General features: G+C 34.2%; 1 protein-coding gene across 1 annotated transcript in view; it reads left to right on the plus strand.

Moving 5' to 3' along the window:
* The first annotated feature begins 1,033 nt into the window (after positions 1-1,033).
* The window catches only part of LOC129805429 (lachesin-like), a 65,499-nt gene continuing 41,953 nt past the window's right edge, over positions 1,034-24,579 (plus strand). Inside the window, exons 1-3 of the mRNA XM_055853317.1 lie at positions 1,034-1,591; positions 7,478-7,584; positions 18,968-19,184. Coding sequence (XP_055709292.1) covers positions 1,489-1,591; positions 7,478-7,584; positions 18,968-19,184 — 427 coding nt within the window. The 5' untranslated portion in view covers positions 1,034-1,488. The remainder of the gene's footprint in view (positions 1,592-7,477; positions 7,585-18,967; positions 19,185-24,579) is intronic.

A 24,579-nucleotide genomic window follows, 5' to 3' on the forward strand; every position in this document is an offset into this window, starting at 1 on the left:
TAAATCTAAATTTCAAATATGTTAAGAAATATTCAGTTTTGTTTAGGTTTTTAGTTGGAACAAAATGGGTTCTCTGTATATGTACAATTTTAGCTGAAACTTTTATTTATTGTACGTTTTTTATTTATATTTATTTTCCAAAAGGCATTAGCACAAAATTTTTGTTAAATAACATCAAAGTGAATTTTTAGTTAAATTTTGAAGTCAGTTTTAAAATATTATTATAAGTTTATTTAAAACTTCTCATTTCGTCTTTTCGTTTCTTTCTCTTGGTATTTATTTATTTAAATTTTTGTGCACACGAAAGATTATTCTTGAAAAGTATTTTATAATAAAATTAGTGATATATATTTGAATTTGTAATTTTGAAAAATATGCACCATTTATCTTTGATCTACTTTATTCCATTTCTTCAAATTTCCTATTGAAACTCTTTACAATAGGGCATTGTTTTATAAAATTGAACATCAGTCAATATCTTCGTGAATCTTGTCTGCACCTGCGATGCTGCATGCTTCAGTAGCATGCAAGAAATTCATTGATCCTTTCTGGGAATAGCCGATGTACGTTTGAGCTTCGTGTATGGTTCTGACATTGGACAGCTCTTGTAATATGTATTTCCTGTTTGTAGGAAATTAGTAGACTGGGCTTCAAACAATAGTGTTGTTCAATTTAGCTGTCCGTTCGGTACTGCTAGTAACCCAAAAGAGGGGAAAGTCGTCCTCGTCCGAATTCCATGAGGTCCTTTGAAGTATAGTGTCCCCATCTGTGGACGACGTCTCGAAAGGCAGTCTAAGACGACATGCCCACCCGCCCATCGAAGAAACCCCATCCGCCAACACAACTGTACAGGAGAGAGTCACCCATACAGGGACAAGCACGCACACTCCTGCCTGGGTGTCCTCCTATCCAATCTCCTTTTGACGGGTTGGGGTGTCGGCGCGAGCACCATATGATTGGTCGAGGAAAGTGGTTATATTTTGGAGCTTGTAGCTATGTTCGCGGCGCACCGGAAAATGAGAGTCGGGAGAGACTCTGTGGATGACGGTTGGCGAAAGCACAGAGAGCGATTGAGTGTGAAATTACCCCGAGAAAGGATGTGACGACGACGGATTTTCGCACACTCAGTATCCGTTCAGTTGTCTTGCCAAGCGGTTCGTTGCGCCCGTACGCGTTCAAATTTTCTTATCGGGCTCCACACTATCTATTTCATCCGTCGAAATAAGGGTGTAAATTGAGAAACAGGGAAGAAAGACAGGATATGAACGATTGAGTCTGTACCTTCATCGATAAAAAGAAAAAACGGAAATAGGTCTGACTGGCCAACAAAGGTCCTATCCCTACTTCCGATCATACAACTTTGTACAACCGGTAAAGTCCAAAAGAAAGTTTCAAGGATTCTCTGATTGAATTTTATCCCAGTGAATTGGATGCTCTTGCTAAATTGAATCTGTGTGCTATGCGTAATTGCATTAAAAGGGAAAGTTGATGGGCCCCTGGTGCTATTTTGGGGCCCTCGTTGTGCTGTGTATGGCAATTGAGGGGGACTCCTCAAATCCTGGAAAAAATGGTGTGATACCTGTAACAAATGGTAATTTGCATCAACACTTTTCATCCCCTGTGGAATGTTTTGCACTGTGTGACATTTCAGATATTTCAAGAATTCTCATTCAACCAAAATACAGCCCAAAATTGAGTCAGAGAACTGTGGTGGAGATTCCCTGAGAATCATGGCAAAAAGCACAGAATTTTACACATTTTCCACAAACACCCTTGCCACAAAAGGGCAGCCATATGATAAACATTCAGCGTGGTGCACACTTTAAGTTCTATTCAATTCTGGATGGGAAACATTCAGAAAATGAGAGTGCACTCAGAGAAAAATATTGTGAGACATCAAAAATTTTCTTTTTCTTTACTCTTTACCATTATTAATTCAAAGATTTTTAATTTAAATCAGAATTATCAAAATTATTACCTATTAAAAATAATGCTTTTTGAGTGATATCATCAGGAGTAATTATTATTAATCAATGATACTGGTTCTATTTTTTGGGTTTACATCTACATTGTCTGAGATTCTTTACAAGGTCGGGGGTCCATGGTGCAATTGGTAAGAGCGTTCGACTCTTGAGCGATATGACCTCTGGCTTGACTGTCACAGTTGTGAGCTCGAGTCCGGTCCGGTGCAAATGATTGAAGCGTCTGAATGGACATTTTTCACGAAACATTGTAATCTGAATAATAAATTTGTAAACTAAACAATGTACAAAATTGCAATAAAAGCCTGGTACATTGGAAAAAAATTCCTTCCTTTGCAAGGTCAGTTTGGTTATAACAACCTTGACCAAGCCTAATATATCCAATAATGACTACTATTACCTAGATAAAATTAATTGAATAAAAGTGATAAATTAATAGAACAATAATCTCAAAATCGTTAGTCATTAATAAACAAGCTTTTGCTTTCTCATAAAATAAATCAAATCTTCGATTTTAAGTTAAATAAATTGCATATTGACTTATCATTACCCATGGGCTCTTGACTTATAATTAATAACAATAATTACCCATTGGTTATTTATTTTGGATTATTTAACAGTGTTTGGTAATTCTATTTATTAATTTTGTTTTGAGTTTTAAATCCAAACCAATAGTTATTGAGAGTGATTATTACCATTATTACATATCCATTATGATTAATCTTCATTTTTCAACATAATTGTTTCTCATATGACACTCCTGACATTCAGACAAAATTTTGACTGTGTGAAATGAAGTTAGTCTCGTAACTCTCTTGAGAAAATAGGAATGTGTCTAAGATTAAGGTGAACGGTATATTATATGAGATAATTAATTTTATAACAGTGGTAAATTATATTTACTAACAAAACAACTACAGTGAACTCTCGCTCAATCGGATCTTTTTCAATCGGGCGCAAAATTTTGTTGACAATTTCCGCATTCTATTTTAAAGCAAATTTGTTCAAATTCGATGTAGTTCCCTTTGTTTTATCGTTATTCTTTATATTTGAGCGATTTTTGTGAAATTTGACAATGATTTTGATGCCCAAATATCTCGATAATTTGGATGACATTTTGCCCCATATGCCCGATTGAGAGAGAGTCTACTGTACCGAATTAAGAAACAGAATCGAGTGATTAGTAATTATTATAAATAATTTAAGACTAAAGGACCGTTTTTGATGTCTCCGTCTCTATGCTTAAAGAAGACCGTCCCATAAATCTTGTAATATTCGTTTTCTGATTATTTTTAAATAGCACTTAATCCATTAAATACCAGTTAGTGTGTCACTGGTGATTCATAAATAATAACTTTTTCTGATTAATTGGGAAATAAAATTAGTAACTTTCCTCAGCCAAAAAAAAATGTTTTTGGATCACCGCTGACGGACTTATCCTTAAAATGTTGAAAAGTGAATTTAAATTGCAAAATTAATTAGTCTCGAGCCCATCTTTAAACATTCCATTTTTTAGTCCATTCGGATAACTAGGAATGAAAATAACATGTGCTAATTTTGTTAACGGAATGTTTTTTTTTAAATTCGTTTAACAGTTTTTATATTATTTTGTGTTGTTGTAATTTTATGTCTGGACTTAACATTAGACATTTAAAAAAGTGTTATTGTGGTGAATTGAAAAATACCATTTTCAAAAAACATGTAACTTTACTAGGAGAAGGCTTTCAAGCTTCGTACACAGTCTGGTTCGAACATTTCTTATTTGCCCCATATTCTTTGAATAAATTTGACCTATCTATAGCACTGAAGCCTGAAAGCCTTCCCCTATGTTTTAATTTTATTTTAATTAGGATTTAGGATTTAGGAAACAAGAGGTGTACGGAAACAGTGAACCCCTCTTAATTTTCACAATTTCATTCTCTACTTGTGTAATCTAATTGGGAAATTATGAGTAATGGTGCTATTCCATGAGCATGTTTTTTTTAGCACATTACTGTTCTCAAGTACTAAAAACACCATGACTGTTCCCACATGTTATTAGGTGAGATTCTTAACAATCTCACCTACTATAATCCTAACAAAATTTCATGTCGTCCGATCGCGCTCAAACTTGGCCAAAATGTGTTTCGCCACTTCCTGATCACGAATATATGGGGGGCTAAGTTACGTTCCCGGCCGGCCGGCCGGCCGTCCGGCCGCTCTTTGGAGCTTAATAGCTCCTAAACTAAAAAAGATATCGACTTGCGGTTTTCGGCAAAGGTTAAATATCGTATGAAAATTGCAACATGGTGCATTGACCCCCCACCCCCCACCCCTCCTTCCGCCATTTTGAAGACCCCCCTTTTTTTGTTTTCTCAATAGCTCCGCCCCTATGGTATTGAGCGGGCTCAAATTTTAGTATGTTATAGCTGGGCCTTAGAGCTTTCCATCAGTACCAAACTTAAGATTCCCCGACCCCCCTGACCCGAGCTATAAGGGTCCAAAAAAAATTTCTTAAAATGGCCATAACTCCGGTTCTAATTGTCAGAATTTAAAAAATGAGGGCTTTTTGGAAAGCTCTCGTGAAATGCCACTTCCCCTTCTAACATCGCAAGTTCATAAAACCACCGCTAGGGGCGCTATTATTAAAAAGAAAATTTTTAAATCTTAAAAGTTAAATAACTCAAAAATTCCTTATGCAATCGGGCTGAAATTTTAGTATGTTGTAGCCGTTGATTATACCTATCAAACAAAAAAAACCTTAAGTCGATCCATAACCCCTGACCCGAGCTATAAGGGGTCAAAGTTCGAACATTGACCGGCCTCTATCTCCGGTTCTAATTAACATAGCGACCTAAATTTTACCTTTTTGGTTTCGTCTCGATGAGCACTTTCAGATGGAAGTTCAAAAAGTCACCACAGGTGGCGCTGTGATAGCGTCAAAATTCATCGAAATTCAAAGACATTTTTCTCAAGAACGGCATTGTGCAAGTTAATGAAATTTTAGTATGTTGTAGTCCAGTCTAGGACGTTTCCAAAATGGTGCGTATGTGCGCTGTGGTTTCAATAGAACCGGAGATATGAGGGGTCAAAGTTCACAAAATTCAAAAAATCATATCTCCGGTTCTATGTGACCGATTTTGATGAATGAGGGCTTAAACGAAAGATCTCACCAAATGCTACAACTTTCTAGAATATTTGAACTTCGTGGGACCAACACCAGGGGCGCCACAGTCGAAAAACCTATTTCAATATCACATAACCTCAATTATCTCGACTGTCGCTGAACCGATTTTGATGATTACTTCGACATAATTGTAGAGCACATTTGTCTCTACATTTCGTCCATACATCATTTTCCACTCAGACCACGCTATCACTCCGATTTTGCCGTTTAAGTGTGAAAAAATTGATTTTTCCCATAATAACGCTTTGAAATCACTCAGATGCCAATTTGACTGCCTCTACTCCACCAAGACACTTAAAATAGGGTTTTAAATGGAAAGTCCCACAAAATATAACAATTCTTTGATATAGTTGAAGTTCAACAAATGATTACTTGGGGAACTCTGGATGAAAAAACGAGTTAAGAAACAAAAAACCTCGCTTATCTTGGCTTCTGAGTAATCGATGAGATCATGTTCTATGGGAAAATTATAGAGAACATTCTGGTCTACATTTCACCCATATATCACTTTTCTGTCAGTTCATCCAAATCCTTGATATTTTGGTTTAAATACAAAATTTGTATAATTTCACGAATTTTATTCAAGATAACTGAATGGCGTCTCCCAACTTCAGCTCTAAATCGAATTTGCATGCACTCCGAGTTAGCTCACGTTAAGAATCTCACCTACATAAGCCGGTTAGGATTATCTGTCCCTTTCAATTAATGTCGGTTGGGAAATCGACAAGATTAATTTAATGTTTTCACTTTCATAGTATTTTCTACATTTTCTTTATATAAAATATGAAGTTTTTGTGTAGAGAGAAGAACCTTACATCTTCTCTTTACACAAAAACTTCATATTTTCCTCAATTTCAAGATCACCAAATAGTCATGACAGGAACCGACACAAAAGCAAAGTTTAACCGAAATCCGAATTCGATTATTCCCTCCGAGCAAGCTTTCTGACATTCAGTCAGTGTGGAGTAACGTCATGTCAGCTTGGTCGCGTGATGCAATTGGCTGGCCGGGAGTTGACAACTTTAGCCTCAACCCCGGATTTTCCCAGGTTTTCCATGAGTTTTCCCGTGAGTTCTCAGTGCTGAAAAGTTGGCGAGCAGCATTAATATTCTCTACTAGATATTTTCCTTGAAATGACGTATGGGAACAGACATGGTCTTTTTTAGTACTTGAGAACAGTAGTGTGCTAAAAAACATGGTCACTTTTTCATTCGAATAGCTCCATAATTCAGTATTTCCGCATTTTATTCATTTGCTCTTATTTTTAACGATAATTTTAAGATTAATCACAATCACTGTTAGAATTAATTTTAGTAAACAGATGAGGGTGAAGTGCTTCAGACATTCATGCTGTACTAATATTTAATCTCGTGATGTTGATACATAAAAAAAATAAAATTAAATATTTTAAATAAAGTACCAAGGAAGACAAACAATAATTTATCTTGAGTATGATTTGTAATCTTTTGAAAATAATACTGTATTCACTGAGAAAAACAGGCGATTAACTTTAACACTTTTCGAGTGTAAAAATATATCAACATTTTTTAATGTTCATTTTACACCTTTTGAGGGTAAAATCAACATGAAAAATGGGTAACTTTGACCCATAATACACCTAAAAAGGGTAATATTTACACCGATTTCGAATCAATACTGCAGGGTAAAATTAACATTTCCGGAATGTTATTTTGACTTTTTCGGATTTCTCTCAGTGTTTGGTAAATTTCTTAATTTTGCTTGGTTAAACAATATTTTTCTCTCAGTGTTGTTCACTTCTATCAAAAGGTCTTCCACAAAACACCACTAAAAATCTCACAATTCCCGATGAATTGAGCTTTTATGCAGAAATTTGAACCAATTTCCCATGCCAAGGAAGGGGGTTTTAATTGAATAATTTCGTCAATTCAGATATTAATTGCTCCCTTTTGTGGCAAAGGGAGTATTTATACAACTTTGGTCCTGATTATTAATACCATTTCCCTCGACAGGCAATCATTAGTCTTCATTTGCCAGAGTTTAAGATAACCCCAGAGTCCCCTTCTACCCCAAATTTTGGGCCATTTTCACACAATGATGAGCAAATTGATCAGCAATAGCTGCAAAACATGCTGAACAAATAGCTGTTAAGTCATTGAGTTTGTGCGAAGGGGCCAATTTATCTACATTAATGATGTGTGAAATTTATTGTCAGCCAGCATACCGTGAATGTTTTGATGGAAAACATGGTGTTGACTGGGAAATTCTTGAGATATTATATATACCAATGTGAAAGGTCTTGAGCAAAATGGCATGAATGTTGATATAAAATTTTGTATATCTCTTGCAGTTGTTGTGGAGGAGCCTGAATTTACAGACATCATAGAAAATATTACTGTACCTGCTGGGAGGAACGTTAAGCTTGCCTGTTCAGTTAAGAATCTTGGGAGTTACAAGGTATGTTATCACCTATTGCCAGAGTAAGATAATCCCGGAGTGTGTAAAGAGGATATAAATAGAATCTGTCTCCATGTATGATTTATAAGAATGTCTTTACTTCCTTGAAGGAAATAGTATATTTCCCATACACTTCCTTTTTTTTCTTACCTATATATTGCGTAGAAGAATCTCTGTACAAACAGTATTTTGCATATCTATAAGAGAAATTCTCTGAATTTAAAGTTCATTTTTTTTCTTTGGCTTTGATTTCTTCCATTCCAATTTTCTTAATACGAAAAAAAATTCCACCACGTATTCTTCCGCTTGAGTGATTCTTCAGAAGAATCTGCAAAAGTTTCCATTTGTGCCAATCCACCCTACATTTCAGCTAATTTAAGTTTGGTAATTGGAAAATCAACCCTCGATAAAAATTTATTACCCATCAAAAATTGCCCGTAGCAGCGCAATCTCAAAATACCAAGGAACACGACCTGTTTCGACGGTACAATTAATTAATTTATGCTGTAGACGACCAGATTCAAATGCCTCCATACATCCCCTCTAAAGGAACAATCCTGAGCGCACTACAATACATCTCCCCATTTAGCTCATTTTCCTCCCAAAAACTTCTTTCAGTGAGAAAGTGTGGTGGCACATAAATTGTCTTCCTCGACTGTCTTGGGGAAGAAAGTTTCGCCCACCCATCCCTTATAAGAAGGTGCTAAAGTTGAACAACAAGCTTTCATGTCATTAAGGATGCATATATAAATGACTGGTAATTATCACTCATTAAACCCCTCTGGATAATCTCAGAAACTGAGCGGGACTTGTTCAAAAATTTACCAACCAACCCCCGTCCCCCCAGAGCATCAACAGAAAAGAGACCAAACCATTTTTTTCCCCAATTCAATTCAGTTTAATATCGAAAATACAACCCAGGGAAGTTTTTAAAGAGTTTCAACAAACCATGGGATGCAATTAAAAATCGTTTCCATGCTCTTCTTCTTCGTGTTTCGCGCCACTCTTTTGGAGCACTTTCACAAACAGTTTCAAGTGTGAAAATTATATAACTGCACCAGTTAGTGGGAAAAAAACAGGGGTCATTCATTGTGTAGAGTCGGAGAAAGTGAGATGCAATTGGTGGAGAATGCTCGATTTAGAGATTGAAAAGGGATTAAGCGAAAGCCTGGAAGCGATAGATTTGTGTGGTACCGTGTTTTGAGTTTTGAGTGCTTGCCCTAAGAGGATTCACGATTCGTGAGCATGCAAACTATGTTACTAATGCGATAAACGTAACTTCCGATTCAATAGTTAAATTAACAAAACATTTTTGGCTACAATGTTGGCAAAGGTGTATTTTAGATGAGAAGACAAAATTCCAACAGTCTTTTTTTTTCAATTTGTAAGAGCGTGCAAAAACTGGTTTTGAATTAAGCTCATAATTAGTCGTAAACCTAGAATATTGTCTGGAGTGAGGCATGATCTTAGCAAAAAATTATGTAGGAGAAAGTAGGGGAAAGTCATAGGTTTGGAACCCTTGGAACGTTCATGCCTTCGAATAATGTGAAATTCTGTTATTTTTCCTAAGAGACTTGTATATAATTACCACGTAATTATCAATAATTGATGAAAAGCTAACTAATATTTAATAGAAATGTGTAAATCTCTTAGGAAAAATAACAGAAAATTCACATTATTCGAAGGCATGAACGTTCGAAGGGAGAGTACTTTCCCCTACTCTGCCTTTGAATGTTCATGCTTTCGAATAATGTGAATTTTTCCTTATTTTTCCTAAGAGACTCACAGTTTTATTCAATATTATTTAGCTTATCATAAAAGAAAATTCACATTATTCGAAGGCATGAACGTTCAAAGGAAGAGTACGTTCGCCTATGGACGAAATATAGACATAAAATCATCAAATTCGGTTATGCGTTTTACGTCTTTTACTGTTGTACCTTGTACCTCTAGTGTTGGTCGTACAAAGTTCAAATGTTATAGAAATTTGTATTGTTTTATATAAGACCTTTCATTTGCGATCTTCCCCAATAAATTTAGTCAAATAGAACCGGTGAAATTCCGTTTTTAATTTCGTGAACTTCAAATCATCATATTTCCGGTTCTATTTTCACCACAGGGAACACCCGTGACTTTTTGAAAACCTCATAGCTTGGAATACAAAACTCTAAAATATGTTCAAAATATAATATGTCATGTCCCAGCCTTAAAACTAAGTACTTCATTAAGACCTTTGTATAAGGCCATAATTCAGAAGTTTATATTAATTCAATATTTAGAGGGATGTCTCCGGTGATTGCCAGTGAAAATATTAGTCACCCTAAGATGAAAACACTTTTTTGGTTTTGCCCAGAGCTTTCGATCCTGATGGGGATCTTCTTCAGTGGTCAACTAAATTGTGTTTCCAGAGTCTTTCTTAGGGATCGTGTGGTTCATGGGGTTCCAAATCATCACCAGCAGGATGTCAGTGTGGGGCGGCTTTCCTTCTGGAGAATTTTTCTCAACTATTTTTGATCTTTTTTTGTGATTTTCTCTGAGAAAAGCTAACTTTTGTGGCGGTTGGTCTTTGTTTCTATGTCTCTAATTGTTAGACATCCCTCTAAAGTCAATTGCGCCAGTTCATCGTTGAGAAAACTTCAATACTTAAAATAAATTTCAATATTTTGATGAAACTGCTGATAAGTGTTCTCTATCCAATTAGGTGTACTTTCCATCCTAGTTTTATCTATTAACTTTTTTGGTTATTAAAGAGTTTTCAGCAATTTTATTTATGCTCTTTTTATTGTTATATGCATTTCAATTAGATTTATCGTCTAAATGGGAAAAAGGGTAAAATATTTTGCCACTTTTATCACGAAGACGCTTATCGTTTTCAATTACATCAGCAGATTTTATTCACGTGCTACTGGAAAAATGTTGCTTTAATATTTATCCACTTCAAATACTCCATGAAGAAGAAAAGCATAAGAGTACGAAAGCCTTATGCAAAAAAAAATATGCGTACCTAAATGTTTTATGTAAAATCCGTTGAGTGAAAATGTTCAGTATGCAATTTTAAACGGGTTAATCATAGCACTTGTTCATATTCCGAGTTATGAATTTTAAATGATGGCATACCATTTGCGAGTTGAAATCAAAATTTGATATTTACAAGACAAATGGTCCATTTTCCTCCCCAAAAAATTCCCTACAGTCAAATACATTATTATATATTTATACATGTTGCAAAACCATAAAAAAAAATTTTCAGGGGAGAGGAATCGCAAAAATTTTACTGTAATATTATTCCACATGATGGATTTTGAATTCATCACTTCCACCCCCTTGAATATTCCAATGATCAGAGAGGTGTGTTGATGGCACAGTGATTTTGTCAGTATTTCTTCCGTCATCATATCATCATCAGCTACATCAGCAATTCCTGTGGGTGGAAACATACAATTTTTTCCCTTCTTTACCTGGAACCACAAGAGTGTTGTTTCACGTTTTTCTGCCAGAGCGGATGGGGGGATGTGCTGGAGGATGAGAAAGAGCAACTGACAATAGGGTGAAATTGAAGGAAATACCCTCGCAAAATATTCCACAATTTCAAAAGAACTCATTCATCCACCGGAGCTTGAGCACAAATTTGCCGAATGGGAAATGATACTGAATGGCAGTTGAATCATTTCTTTCTGGATACTTTTACAATATGTTTACGCCTACATGTCCCATGTAATTACTAATTTATCTATAAAAATTAATCTTGGAAATTGTAAATATTATATTATATGAAATAGGAATATAATTGAAAGATCGTTAAAAGGATTATCCCTTTATCCGGTCACCGTTTACCATCGAGAATTTTTTTGACTACCTTAAATTTTATTTGTTATTATTGCCTATTTATTTGGATATACCGGGCTGTTTTAGCCATTTTCTATATTTCTAAAATTGGCAATTTTTTTAAATTTATTTTACGTTATATTGTGAAAAACGTTAATGCGCCTTTAACATAGTTATATTAAGAATTTTTTGTTTAAATTCCTGTAAACGCCCTTAAGCCCATTAAGAGTGCGTCACTTCACTTTCATTGGGTCCTGGTCATTGACCCAAAAATCCAAAATCCTGAAAATGCCAAAATCCTGAATAGTCAGAATCCTAAATAGCCAGAATCCTAAGGAGCCAAAATCCAGAATGGGCCAAAATACCGAATGGGTCAAAATCCCGAATAATCACATAGACGGAAGTATAGGAGCGCTATAAGCAGATTATAAAAAAATGATAGGACTATAATTTACTTAATTAGAGAATTGTATGAAATGTATAAGACAATATAGAAAAGAATATGCTTTTTTGGAAGCTCTCTTACTAATTCCACTGCGAAACCCATTGCATGAAATCTGCTTTTTATAGTCCAAAAGAAAAATATTTTTAGAGTTACCAGTGTCCCTTTTGATCTTTAACATTATAAGAACCAGTGAGATCCCGGTGTTCTAAAAATAAAAGAGATTTTTTTCCACTATGAAAATTGTTTCGTCTTCTAAATAGTCGAAAAAAAACTTTTTATTTTTAGGACACCGGTGTCCCACTGATGGTCCTTAAAGAGATAAAGGGGATAACAGTGAAATCAAATTAGTCAGAAAGAAGAAATCACGCTCATTGCTTGAATTTACGAGTTATAAAGACTCTGTAAATTATCTTTCACATAGTTTAAGATTTCATACTGGTTTAAGATCACTTTAACCCTTTAAAGATGAGAAGATCAAAAATCGGGGGTCACAAAATATCGCTTTTTATGACTTTTTAGAGCAAAACTCAACTTTAGAAGACTATAGGAAAAATTTCATTTTTGGGTCACCGGTCACCCAATCGTCCTTAAAGGGTTAAATTGTATCTGATTATCAAATTATCAGGAAACTATCCCGAAACTTAAAGTTGGTAAAGAATTGAGAATTTTAGAATGCTTTACAATTTAAATTAAAAGCAATTTTTTCATATTAGCTGTGACATTTTGAATGTCTTTAAAATTTGAAAAATTGTAAGAAGAAATGATTTAAAAAGTGAATGTCATTCATGCACGAAATATTTGCTTAGGCAATTTTTAAAGCATATTTGAAAATAAAAGAATTCGTTGAAACCGTTTTCGAAATTACAAAAACAAATTAAATAACAAAACAGAATTGATAATAATCGTAGTCAAGTTAATGCTTCGGCCGTATTTAAAGGGACAGAAATATTGTACCAGACTGTGAGAATTGGACTACATCCAGACGTTCCGTAGGATTGCTTATGCCGTGAATTAATCAGTGAAAATAGCTGGATATAATTCGAAAAGGATTTGTATAATCAGTAGGAAAACCGATTTTCCGCATTTTATACCACGTTAACATAAATTGTTTATCTTATTTCTATTTTCATTGACTTTTTTTTCGTAGTGTACCCATACCCTGAATATATTTTCCTACAAACCATCCTTGTTTTGGGTTCATTCCCCCAAAAATATTGCTAGAACTTCATCGACAAATTCAATAGCATATGGGAAGAGAGCTTTTTTGTTGCATCAACCACAATAAATCCATTTATTTGAGATGGTAGACTCACTCTCTTACTATTTCTAATTCGGTTATCCCATTTTCTACACCTCCCATTGTGTTGACTATGCAGGAGAGAAAATATAGAGATTCTCTGCCAAAATCGTCCGAGTGGATAATTCACCTTGACTTTATGAATAAGAATGTGAATTGAGGAAAAAGAACTCGATGGTTATGCGGAGAAAAGGGAGCATTTTTGTATGATGGTGTATTAAAAGAAATACGAGAAATACTCAATGCATTATACATAGTTGGGGATATAAGGTTGAAACATAACTCATTTCTGCCTCCGCACTGACATAAAGAAAATTCCACAAATGGAAAGTTCTGTTGCGGGGGAGTGTTGGACAGTGATTCAGGGCGAAATTGTAAATTTTAGAACATAGGCAAGATTTATTTATTTATCGAACCAATTCGAACCAAAAGTCAGATGGGGTCAGTGGAGTTTATTTAATACTGTTTTATGTGAAATGTATTGGAGTGTATTAAGGAAAACCATCAAAATGCAAAATACTTACTTCATATTCAAAAAGGGGTGGCATAGTGTTCAAAATTTGTGAATTACTTCAATTTGTGACTTTGATACTATATCGCAAAAGTCCAAAAGTAGTTTCTCATCATATACTAAATTAATACAGTTCTTCAAATGTTCAACTCATGGGAAATAGTAGGGGAAAGTGGGGTACCTTTGAATGTGGGGCAGCTTTGAAATTGGGATTTTTCTTCTATGTTTAAATGGTAATGTATCATAATGTAATTTAGCTTCTCAATCAGTTTATACAGTTAAATTATATAATGAATAAAGGTCAATTTAATTTTAAAATAGGTGAAAAATCCCAATTTCAAAGCTGCCCCACATTCAAAGGTGCCCCACTTCCCCCTATAGTGCTCACGCTCATTACTCACGACATCGAGGACTTCTCATTTTTTCTGCATTGAGTCGTTTTCGCCAATTACCGGGTTACCTATTCGACCGTCAGCAATTATTTATAATATAAATAATAATAATAATAATGGTGCCACAACGTTCCGTACAGGAACTCAGGCCTTTCCACAAGGAGAGTTCGGAAAGACCGTTAATTTTTTTTCTTACACAGAGATGGGATTGTCAGTCCATGCCCCGTTGAATTAAGTGCAGAAAAGCTCACTGGATGCAATTCGTACTCCTTTAACTCCCGAAAAATTCCTGGTGATCTAAAGGGGATCAGAACTCGGGACAGTTACATCATGCAGCGACTGCTCTACCATGACCCATTGAGTACCCTGCAATTATTTAAAAGTCACATGAAAACTAATCAAAAATATTTATAAAAATTTAGTATCCTTTCTGTAAATACTAAAAATCAGTTGGGGTTAAAAATTTATTATCAGTTCATAACCTACTATCGATTCCAAATCGGTTGAAACCGGTTCAGACTCGTCAAAGATCCCAAGACCTTTCCAATAATTGCAACCATGACCCTAATGTATTCAAAATACTGGTGATTCTGTTTATATTTTAAAATTTGTTCCTCACATATTAATGATTTACGTAAAAGTAAAAAGAATTAACCACTTATATATTAAAGGGATGCAGGAAGACTATTATCAAATACGCGTCGAAATGAACACTAAAACAAAATTCTTTACATTAAGTCATTACAAATTCAATTTATTTATATATATAATGTTAATATCTAAGAAATGAATTCGTCCCTCAAAATTGAAACCAGGAAACAAGGGGGTCACATTAGCTCTGAAAAATGCGACCGGTTTTAGTGTAATTCTTTCCCTGTTTTCGTACACATTTCACGAGATATCTCCAAAAGTACGTAACTTGCCAATTTAGGATTTTTGGTTGCCTCTTCGTTATTAAATTGGCTTTTATTTTGTATTAGTAGTTTTTGCTAATTCATTCTACAATGACAGAAAACAGTTAATAAACTCAAAAGTTTTTTCGGCTCGCTAGAAACATATGGGACACATAGGAAATGTCATGTCCCTGCCAGGAAATATAACGAAGGAAAATATTATCAAAATCGACTCGATGTCAAACTTTTCGCGCGCAACTTCGTGCAAAAACTGTGCATAACTTTTCTCGAAACGAGAAAAAAACTGAAAGTGTATTTCTAGCTCTGTTGGGCTACTTGTTCTACGCCATTAAATGATTAAAGTAACGGAAATTCCTTCCCCGGCTGCAAAACGGATATCGATGCGGATAATAAATTTCACAAAATTGTCTAGTTATCGTTTAGTATGGCGAGAGATGCCAATCATCAAAGAAACATATTTTTTTAGAATCTATAATTATTTTTTTCGCTAGATATTTACTCGAAAATTATATTTTTTAAACTCGTGCTCAAAAGACTTAATCTTTGACATTGCAAACCTATTAGACCTATTAAGGTAAGATGGGGTAATTCGGAATTATGTTTATTTTTGAATTTTGAGATTTTCTCACTATTTCAGATGGTAAAAGAGAAAGGGAAAACCACGAAGAAGTACAAAAAGTTGCATTCTAGAGTACTTTTTTGTTGCTTTTCCCTTGCCGATCTAAAAATGTTGAGAAATCTCAAAGTTCCAAACTAGACATGATTCCAAATTACTCCATCTTACCCTATTTATTTAACTTATTTTAAAAACGAGCCTATGTGAATTTTATTTTATTTAATTTTTTTTTATAAGGTGAAAGTTTATACTTTGGAAGGATGAAAAAATTTTGCGTGATAAAATAAAACAAAAATCTTTATATTCGTAATTTTTTTTAAGAATAACATGGTTCTGCAATTTTATTCAAAGTTTCTGAGAAATTATTTAAAATTAATTAAAAGTCTTAAATTGCAAACTTGTGTGTTTTATTTTCGTGACACTAAAACTTTTTAGAATTCAGTTTAAACACTGAGAAAAGAAAAAGGTTACGATTAACTTTTTTTCGTCATAACTTTAACACTTTTCGGGTGTAAAAATATATCAACATTTTTTAATGTTCATTTTACACCTTTTGAGGGTAAAATCAACATGAAAAAGGGTAACTTTAACCCATAATACACCTAAAAAGGTTAATATTTACACTGATTTCGGATCAATACTTCAGGGTAAAATTAACATTTCCGGAATGTTATTTTAACTTTTTCGGATTTCTCTCAGTGAATTAAACATTTTCATAAGTATAAATGAAAATAAGGGGCATATTAAGGATACCGGGATCAACAAACCAAAGCTCATAAGTATCTATCTCGCCGAATAATCGTCGGATGGTGGGAGGGGGAAATCTGAAGGGGGTGGTGAAAAAATCGAGGGATATTATATATACTGCTATCTCTGTGAAGTTTGAGCAGTAATTGATAAATTTTGGAGATAAATTTTAAATTAATTAAAAAATTTCCAATCGAGTTGCAAATAGTTTTAAAATGAACCCGATTTTGCAAATTACTAATATAGTGGTAATATAGGTACTTATATTAGTAATATAAGTGTCTAACAGTTTTGAGTGATTATTCAGCTTACAGAGCTTACAATACTAATCGAGAATTTTTTAAGCCACACCCATTTTCGTAAACATGAAATTGCGAAGAACACTGGAAAATTCTGAGTTTATGAAATTTAGTGAGTGTTATAAGTAATTCAGTTGATCAGGTGCATAGCCTAATATGCGCAATTTTTTTCACATCTCTCCCCCATCCACATGGAATCTGCCTCTATCGGCGTTATCACACTTGCACATTAAAATTTTAATGTGATTCACATTAATTGTCGCTTGTGAGCGTCCAAATATGTTATTTGTGTCTTTGAGTCACTTAATATTTGGGGTTTTTCTATTTATTGATAAAAAAGTGGACTTGGCCTGCAAAAATAAGTTTAAATTTACCTAAAGCATCAATATTTTTTACATTAAAAAATTAAAGAGAAAATCGCATTAATTTTTCACATTAATGCTATAAATCAATTTATATCAAATTTTGCGGGCCAAGTCTACCTTTTTATCAACAAATAGATCAAATTTTGAATATAAAATGATTCAAACAGACAAATTACACATTTGGACTTTCACCAGCGACAATTAATGTGAATCATATTAAAATTTTAATGTGTAAGTGTGATAACACAGTATGGCTCTGGGCGTGACCTTAATGTTCTTTGGGCGGAGCCTAATTAGGAAGCCAAATCCTTTGTGTATAAAAAGTATGATATTAATTTTTTATTGCAATTACGGTACCCTTTTTGTAATAATACTACTAATAAATTCTATAACATGGTGATGTATGAATGTATAAAGGTACAGTAGACTCTCGCTCAACCCGGCGGGACCAAACTACGTATAAACTGTGTATATACGTTGTACGAATACTCAGTATCATCATGTACGCCCATACATTTTACTCAGTACTATTTGCACCAAATGAGACCCGAAGTGTGCTTTGGTGTGAGTGTGTCCGTGTGAAGTATTATCTCTTACAGAGTAAATACGCAGTACTACATACATCGTAAATATAATAAAAACCCCGTATGACAGAAAATGCTGTTGGCAGGCGTGTTGTCAGCTATTTTGACAACGGGAAATATTTTCCATTGGAATATTCTGTTTACAAATTATGTGTTACAATTATTAGTAATTTCAGTGATTATAATAATATAATAATTATGCGACGCTGTGTTATCTGTAGAAAATAGTGAAGTGAAAATATTAAAGAAATTGCAAACCTAAAATACGCGTGTTTTTATTCCACTCTGTGAGTGTTTTTGCAAAATATTTTTTTTACACGATACTTTGTGATTATCTAAATTGTTCAATCGTTGCCTCTGGTTAAATAAAATATATTAAAATCCTTGTGACTTATATAATTTCGTCAATATTTGGAAATAAAAACGGCAGGTGCATGTGACAAGTTTGTTTGGTCGCCATTTGGTCGTGTGTGTGTCTGTATGTGTGTGTTGACAGTTATTTTGCAGTTACAAGTACGTAATTTATACGGAGTTTTCGTACAACTATGTACTCTCAGTACAGTAATACGTAGTTTATACTGTGTATGTGAGTGAACTTGTATTTTTGAATGACAAGTCCTCATCAAATACATAATACATGTGTAACTATGTATTTTTCCTCAACGAATAAGTCGTAAATACATTGTATGTCATGTGAACTGTGTATTTTGGTCCCGCCGGGAATCGGCTGTTTTTCAATCGGGCGAAAAATTTTGTTGACAATTTTCACGTTTAATTATGAAGCAAATTCGCTCAAATTCGCTGTAGTTCTTCCTATTTTATCGTGATTCTGTATAATTGAGCGCTTTTTGTGGAATTTACAAAGGTTTTGACGCCCAAATCTATCGATGAACCGGATGACATTTCGCCCCAAATGCCCATTTGAGAGAGAGTCTACTGTAGTTGAATGATACGACGGAACATGTAAAAATTATTCAACCGTGATGGACACAATATTTGCAGGCTGTAAACATATGGTTGAATGGTATTTTGGCTTATTGTGTGGTTTCCAAATGCTCCAAAACAGTATATAATGCGTGTGAAATTAGTGTAAATTGAAATAGTAATTATAGATATTTCATGCATTGACTATTTCCAAATGTTTTACCAAATTTGAAAACAAATTCTATTTCCGGATTTAATGAAAATCACCTTTTGGACAGCATTGCAACTGTTTCTGACAATTTCAGTGGTGGTGAGAGAGAAAGCTTTTGGGTGTGAAATATTGCAGGTGGTTTTTTTTGTATACCTTTTTCATGATGTCTGAGTAGATATTGCAAGGATGAAGGAGAGTAGCTTTGCTCCGAGACGACTTTTTAATGGAAGCGAATGTCTTGTGGTATTTTCAGGTTGCGTGGATGCATTTTGAGCAATCGGCAATCCTGACAGTCCATAATCATGTGATAACGCGAAATCCTCGGATTAGTGTCACTCACGACAAGCACGACAAACATCGCACGTGGTTTTTGCACATTAACAACGTCCAAGAGGAAGACAAGGGTCGCTATATGTGTCAAATCAACACTGTCACGGCTAAAACTCAGTTTGGATACCTCCATGTAGTTGGTGAGTGCTATTCATTCCTATACAATCCTACCATAGTCTCCCCCTATAGCCCATCAAATATTGATATATGCCTGGTCCTTGTGGCTTAAGTGTATCAAATTAAACGTTTTTCCCTTCCGGTTTGTTCACAAGACAGAAAGCCAAAGAGGAGAACCAACAGCAACAAAAAAAGGACTATAGAGAAATCTGCGTAAAACCTCGGCGGATTTTAACTTGGGGAAACAGTTGACTTCCCATTCGCATATCGTATTCATTACAAACTAAATAAATCTTGTCGTTTCCCTTTTCAACTCCTTGTACTACCGCCATCCAGTGTTCAGATGGGTTTTGCTGGAGAAGGAAAACCTCTTAATATTTGATGAAAATCACGGATTCTCTGCATCTCCTCTTCAAGATCTACTCCTTTATGCTGTACACTTCTTCAAACACGTATACTTATAGAGTCCTTTCAGTTCACTTCCTTTTCTCTCACCCTTAAATCCCCTGACTCCCATTCCTTTAGCATCAAACCGAAAACTTAAATTCATTCCTGGTGCCATATCACCGTGTTGGCGACAGCATCGCACAACACAGACTTCCCTATTAGAGTAAAGTCAGTTTCAAAGTCAACAGTCAACGGAATCAGAGAAGAATTTATAATGTTGGAAATTGGAATGGAAAAGAAAGTGGGAGCATTGGGGCTCAATGCCAAGATATCATGTTGTATACTATGCGAAAAATTCACATTGAATTTAAAATATATTCGAGGTGTTCAATATATCTTTTTGAGATATTCTTTCTTTTCACAAAATTCTTTAAATGTTTGATTTTTGAAAATGTAAGTGATAATGATTTGAAATGATTGATATTTGATTTGTATTAGGGTAAAGGCTCATAATTTTGTCCAGTCTGCTTATAAGAATCGATGTTCCAAGTTTAAAGTGCGTTATTTTCAATACTAATTGTCTTTTTTTGTTACTCTCTTTTCAGAAGGGTTGTTCAGAAACTTGGCAAGCTATTTATCATCTTATTTTTACTAAAATTAGTTTTAATACGTTTAAAAATGAATTGATATGTAGAGGTGAATTTGACTCTTATTTTGGACAACTTGCTTATTAATTTGGACAACTTGGCTATAAATTTGGACAGCTAATCCCCCTCAACAGGATGCTCATTGTTCTTCATTTGATGAACCAATCTTACCAAGTCCTCTTCCTGTTCATGTAAGGGAAACGTAGAATGTCACAAGAAGCCCGGAAACTTTCCATATCATTCATTAAATTGAGTTGGCTTCGGTACTCCAAGTACGTGCAGATTCGCTCATTCCCTGGCTTTTCCGGGAGCCTTTCAAGGGATTTCTCGCTAAATCTTTTTCGTAGTTATGATGCTCCTTTGTTTCCCCAGGCATTTGTTTAACCTAGTCATCATAAAAGCTAAGAACAAATATTTAGATAGAATTCATTATTCATCAATTATTGGAATAAAAATCCATCATTTTAATCAATTTATTTTTAGTGTCCAATTTTATCATCAAAGTGTCCAAAATAAGAAACTGGACAAAATTGTGAGCCTTTCCCCTATTGTCTTTGGCAAATCTTTAAGATCAGGAAAATGTCATAAAACCCAAATTCACATTTTTTTTTACTTAAACGTTTTGCATATTTATTCCACTCTTTCGCGCTCAAAACTGAATTGAAAACTAAGTCGATTTTTTGTGATGGTCATACGAAGAAGATAACCACCTAGAAATGGAGTTTAACCCTTTAAGGACGAGAAGATCAAAAATCGAGGGTCAGAAAAAGTCATTTTTTTCTAAATTTTTAGAGCAAAATACAGTTTTAGAAGGCTGACGGAAAATTTCAATTTTGGATCACAGGTGACCCAATCGTCCTTAAAGGGTTAACAGATCATCGATTGGATTACCAACTGTATTGTTTGCGACGAGTGTAGACAGAAAAAATGCAGTTAGCACAGTTGCTGATTGAACCATTGATTATGTAAAACGTTTGAGAAAGCTGAGAAAGAAAGACATGTGAATTACGTTCTTGGATAGAATACAAAGTCGAAAATTTTCAATTTTGCGGTTTTCAATTATCAAGGACTCAAAAAATTGCACAAAAACGCAGCTAGGAACGAATTTCACCTGTGACCACAATTATGATAATCCCAGATGATCTCAAAAGCGCTATAAGCTTTTTTCCAAGAAATATTGAAGTACTTTCTATTTGAATTTTATAAGACCTGTACCAACCTGTACCAAAGCTTCATAGATAATCTTTCCTTTGGTTATCAGTTTATAACAAGTGTATATCCTATTGATACATTTTCACAATTATCAAAGATTCCAAAACTTTTCCAACAGCCTCAAACACAATCCCAATTGGTTGATAAATTTGCTTTCTAGTGCCTTAATCTTCAATCTTGCATAATCGTTTTATGAAATAATTTACCGATTTTTTTTTAATTTGGTCGAAATATCCGCCTAGGCAATCTCTCAAGATCGAAAAAAGACAAAATTAGGAATCGGCGTTGGTGAGTCTTGTTACAAAAGAAGAAATTACTATGGTTTGTGTGGATTGCAGATTAAAGCTTTATCTTCAAAAACCACCAGTTGTCCAAAAAGAAAATATGCTAAAAAGTATTATTTGATTTTTTAATTATTTTTTCTAAAAAATTAAATAGACCTCATTCCAAAAGATACGAGTTGAAGATGAGTACAAAAACTTGAAATTTTTGAATTCAATTTATAATAGGAAGTTAATATACATAATGAAAACCAACTCTAACATTCATAACCCTTTATGGTGTCTACACACTAGAAGCAATTTTCGTAAAAATTTGCCTTTTTTTAAAAAAATTCTGACGTTTCCGCATACAAGAATAGGGAAAATTTTCTTTAAAAAGGCATTTTTAAAGAAAATTATTTTTTTCGCTAGATATTTACTCGAAAATTATATTTTCTTAAACTTGTGCTCAAAGACGTAATCTTTGACATTGTAAACCTATTAGACTTACTAGGGTAAGATGGGGTAATTGGAAATTATGTTTATTTTTGAATTTTGAGATTTTCTCACTGTTTGAGATGGTAAAAGAGAAAGGGAAACCCCCGAAGAAGTACAAAAAGTTACATTCTAGAGTTCTTTTTTGTTGCTTTTCCCTTGGCGATATTCCTTAATTCACATTAAAGACGACACAGAGATAAAAAAAAACATCGAACTCACCTCTGTTGAATTTTCTAAGTTTTGAGATTAAACGTTTGATTGTGTTTGTTTATTGTTGAATTATGCCCAACGCACAATAATTTTACTGCTCGAACTCCACGTCCACGGTGAGAGCAGTATAAATAATCCCTCGATTTTTTCACCCCCAAAATTTCCGCCTTCCACCCACCGGAGACCACTTTTGTCAACAAATTTTCACGTTTCAGACGATTTCTGAGAAATGTCGTCATATGTCAAATGAGAAATGTCGTATGTTTTAGAGATTACTCAGGCAGACATTTCGTCATTAGACGAAAATAGCGTTGAATCATTCCTAATAACGGTTTTTCAAGATCAAAGGTTAAAAAGACACTAGAGAGCGCATTTATCAAGAGAACGAGGTCATGTTTGGGCTCGTTGGAAAGGTCTTGGAATTTTCTATAAAACTGAACTGCTTCCAATAGGTTCTGAACCGGTAATGAACCGGTTCACAGCCGATAACTAATTTTTATCCGAAAATCGATACTTTTAAAACAGTTTTGGAGGATCTTTTGAATGATATATGAATCGATTCAAATCGGTTGAAAACCGGTAAATGGTAAATGATGCGAAAGTACTTCTGCGGTATATAGAATCTAAGTCAAAAAGTTCGAGCATTTCGCAAAGCCTGAGACGCTTTGCCACCCCTTTTGTTTTGTAAATATGTTTTTTGACTTTTCAATGAGAGTGAATTAAACCTAGATCTAATCATCTCGCTCACTCTCATAGGAAATTTTGAAAATATATTTCCCAACAAAATTTATTGTGCATTGAACATTACAGTCAGTGAAAAGCTGTTGACCTTAAGGATAATGGATGTGGTACCCGAAGAGTCTTGCCCATCAAAAAATTGACCACGCCCCTCGCGGAAATTTTTATTGAAGAAGCGCTTGTCAAAATAAAAGTTTTATGTTCACTTTTGTGAATTTTTCCCATTAAAACACCCCTAATTTTGATTCTATGGTTCATGATTCCTTCTACAGTAGACTCTCACTCAATCGGCTCTTTTTCAATCTGGCGGAAAATTTTGTTGACAATTTTCACGTTTAATTGTGAAGCAAATTTGTTCAAACTCGCTGTAGTTCTTCCTATTTTATCGAGATCCTTTATAATTGAGCGCTTTTTGTGGAATTTACAAATGCTGTGACGCCCAAATCTATCGATAAACCGGATGACATTTCGCCCCAAATGCCCAATTGAGAGAGAGTCTACTGTATTACAAGAAACACATAATTTAATGCAGCCCCGTCTCTGTTGTAACCACATTCTTTTGAGAACATCTTGTTCATAATACAAAACTCCTTTTTCGATAATTTTTCTTAACTTTGCTAAAAGGATGTAGGGGCTCAAATAACTTACACATAAATTGCCCTTCTAATTAAAATATTTTATTTAAAATTGTACTGATTAGTACAGGAGCCAAGCTGGAACTGACTCAGTGGCGGAGGAAATGCTTAGTTTCACGGCATTCCTTTGCACCAACTGCAAGTGCCATATAAAGGAATTTGCTTATTAATCAAATATTCGCGAACTGGACTTTGATATGAATGAGTTTGCGACAAGGACATGAAGAAGAAAGAAAACATATTTTCGAGTAGATCGTAAAAATAATTTTGAGTAAAAGTTTTTAAGAATGTCAAAGAACTCTTACTGCAATGTTTTATACAAAACAATTAAGGGAAACTGGGGCAGTAGTAAACACGAGGTAGTTGTAAACAATACGATTTTTTAAATTAGTTACTAGATTTAATTTAGATGGTCAACAAAAGTCTAGGCAGTGTAAACATAGAAATCAGTATTTACAAATACCATATGATTATAATTGCCCCACATTGCCCTATAGCTTTAATAAATTAAACATTACATTTTTTCGGTTTTACCATGATTTTCCAATAAGGTAAAGTGGCTTAAACTCGATCGGTAGAGGTTTTTATACTATCTATTTATATTTCCTATAATTTGTTAGGTGGAATAAATAATTCCACCGGTTGATTTTAGGGTGCTTTACCTTATTAGGATTATATTAACCATTTTGATGAACTACAATGCAATAACTCATCTATCAGAACTGTAAAAGTTTTATCGTGGAACTGCAATGAAAACAACTTGGTCAATTTATGTCGCACAACTTTACGTAAACATTATCCATTTCATTTGCTCTCAAACATAATCTGTTA

The sequence above is a fragment of the Phlebotomus papatasi genome, chromosome 3 (assembly GCF_024763615.1).
Source record: "Phlebotomus papatasi isolate M1 chromosome 3, Ppap_2.1, whole genome shotgun sequence".
Classification (NCBI taxonomy): domain Eukaryota; kingdom Metazoa; phylum Arthropoda; class Insecta; order Diptera; family Psychodidae; genus Phlebotomus; species Phlebotomus papatasi.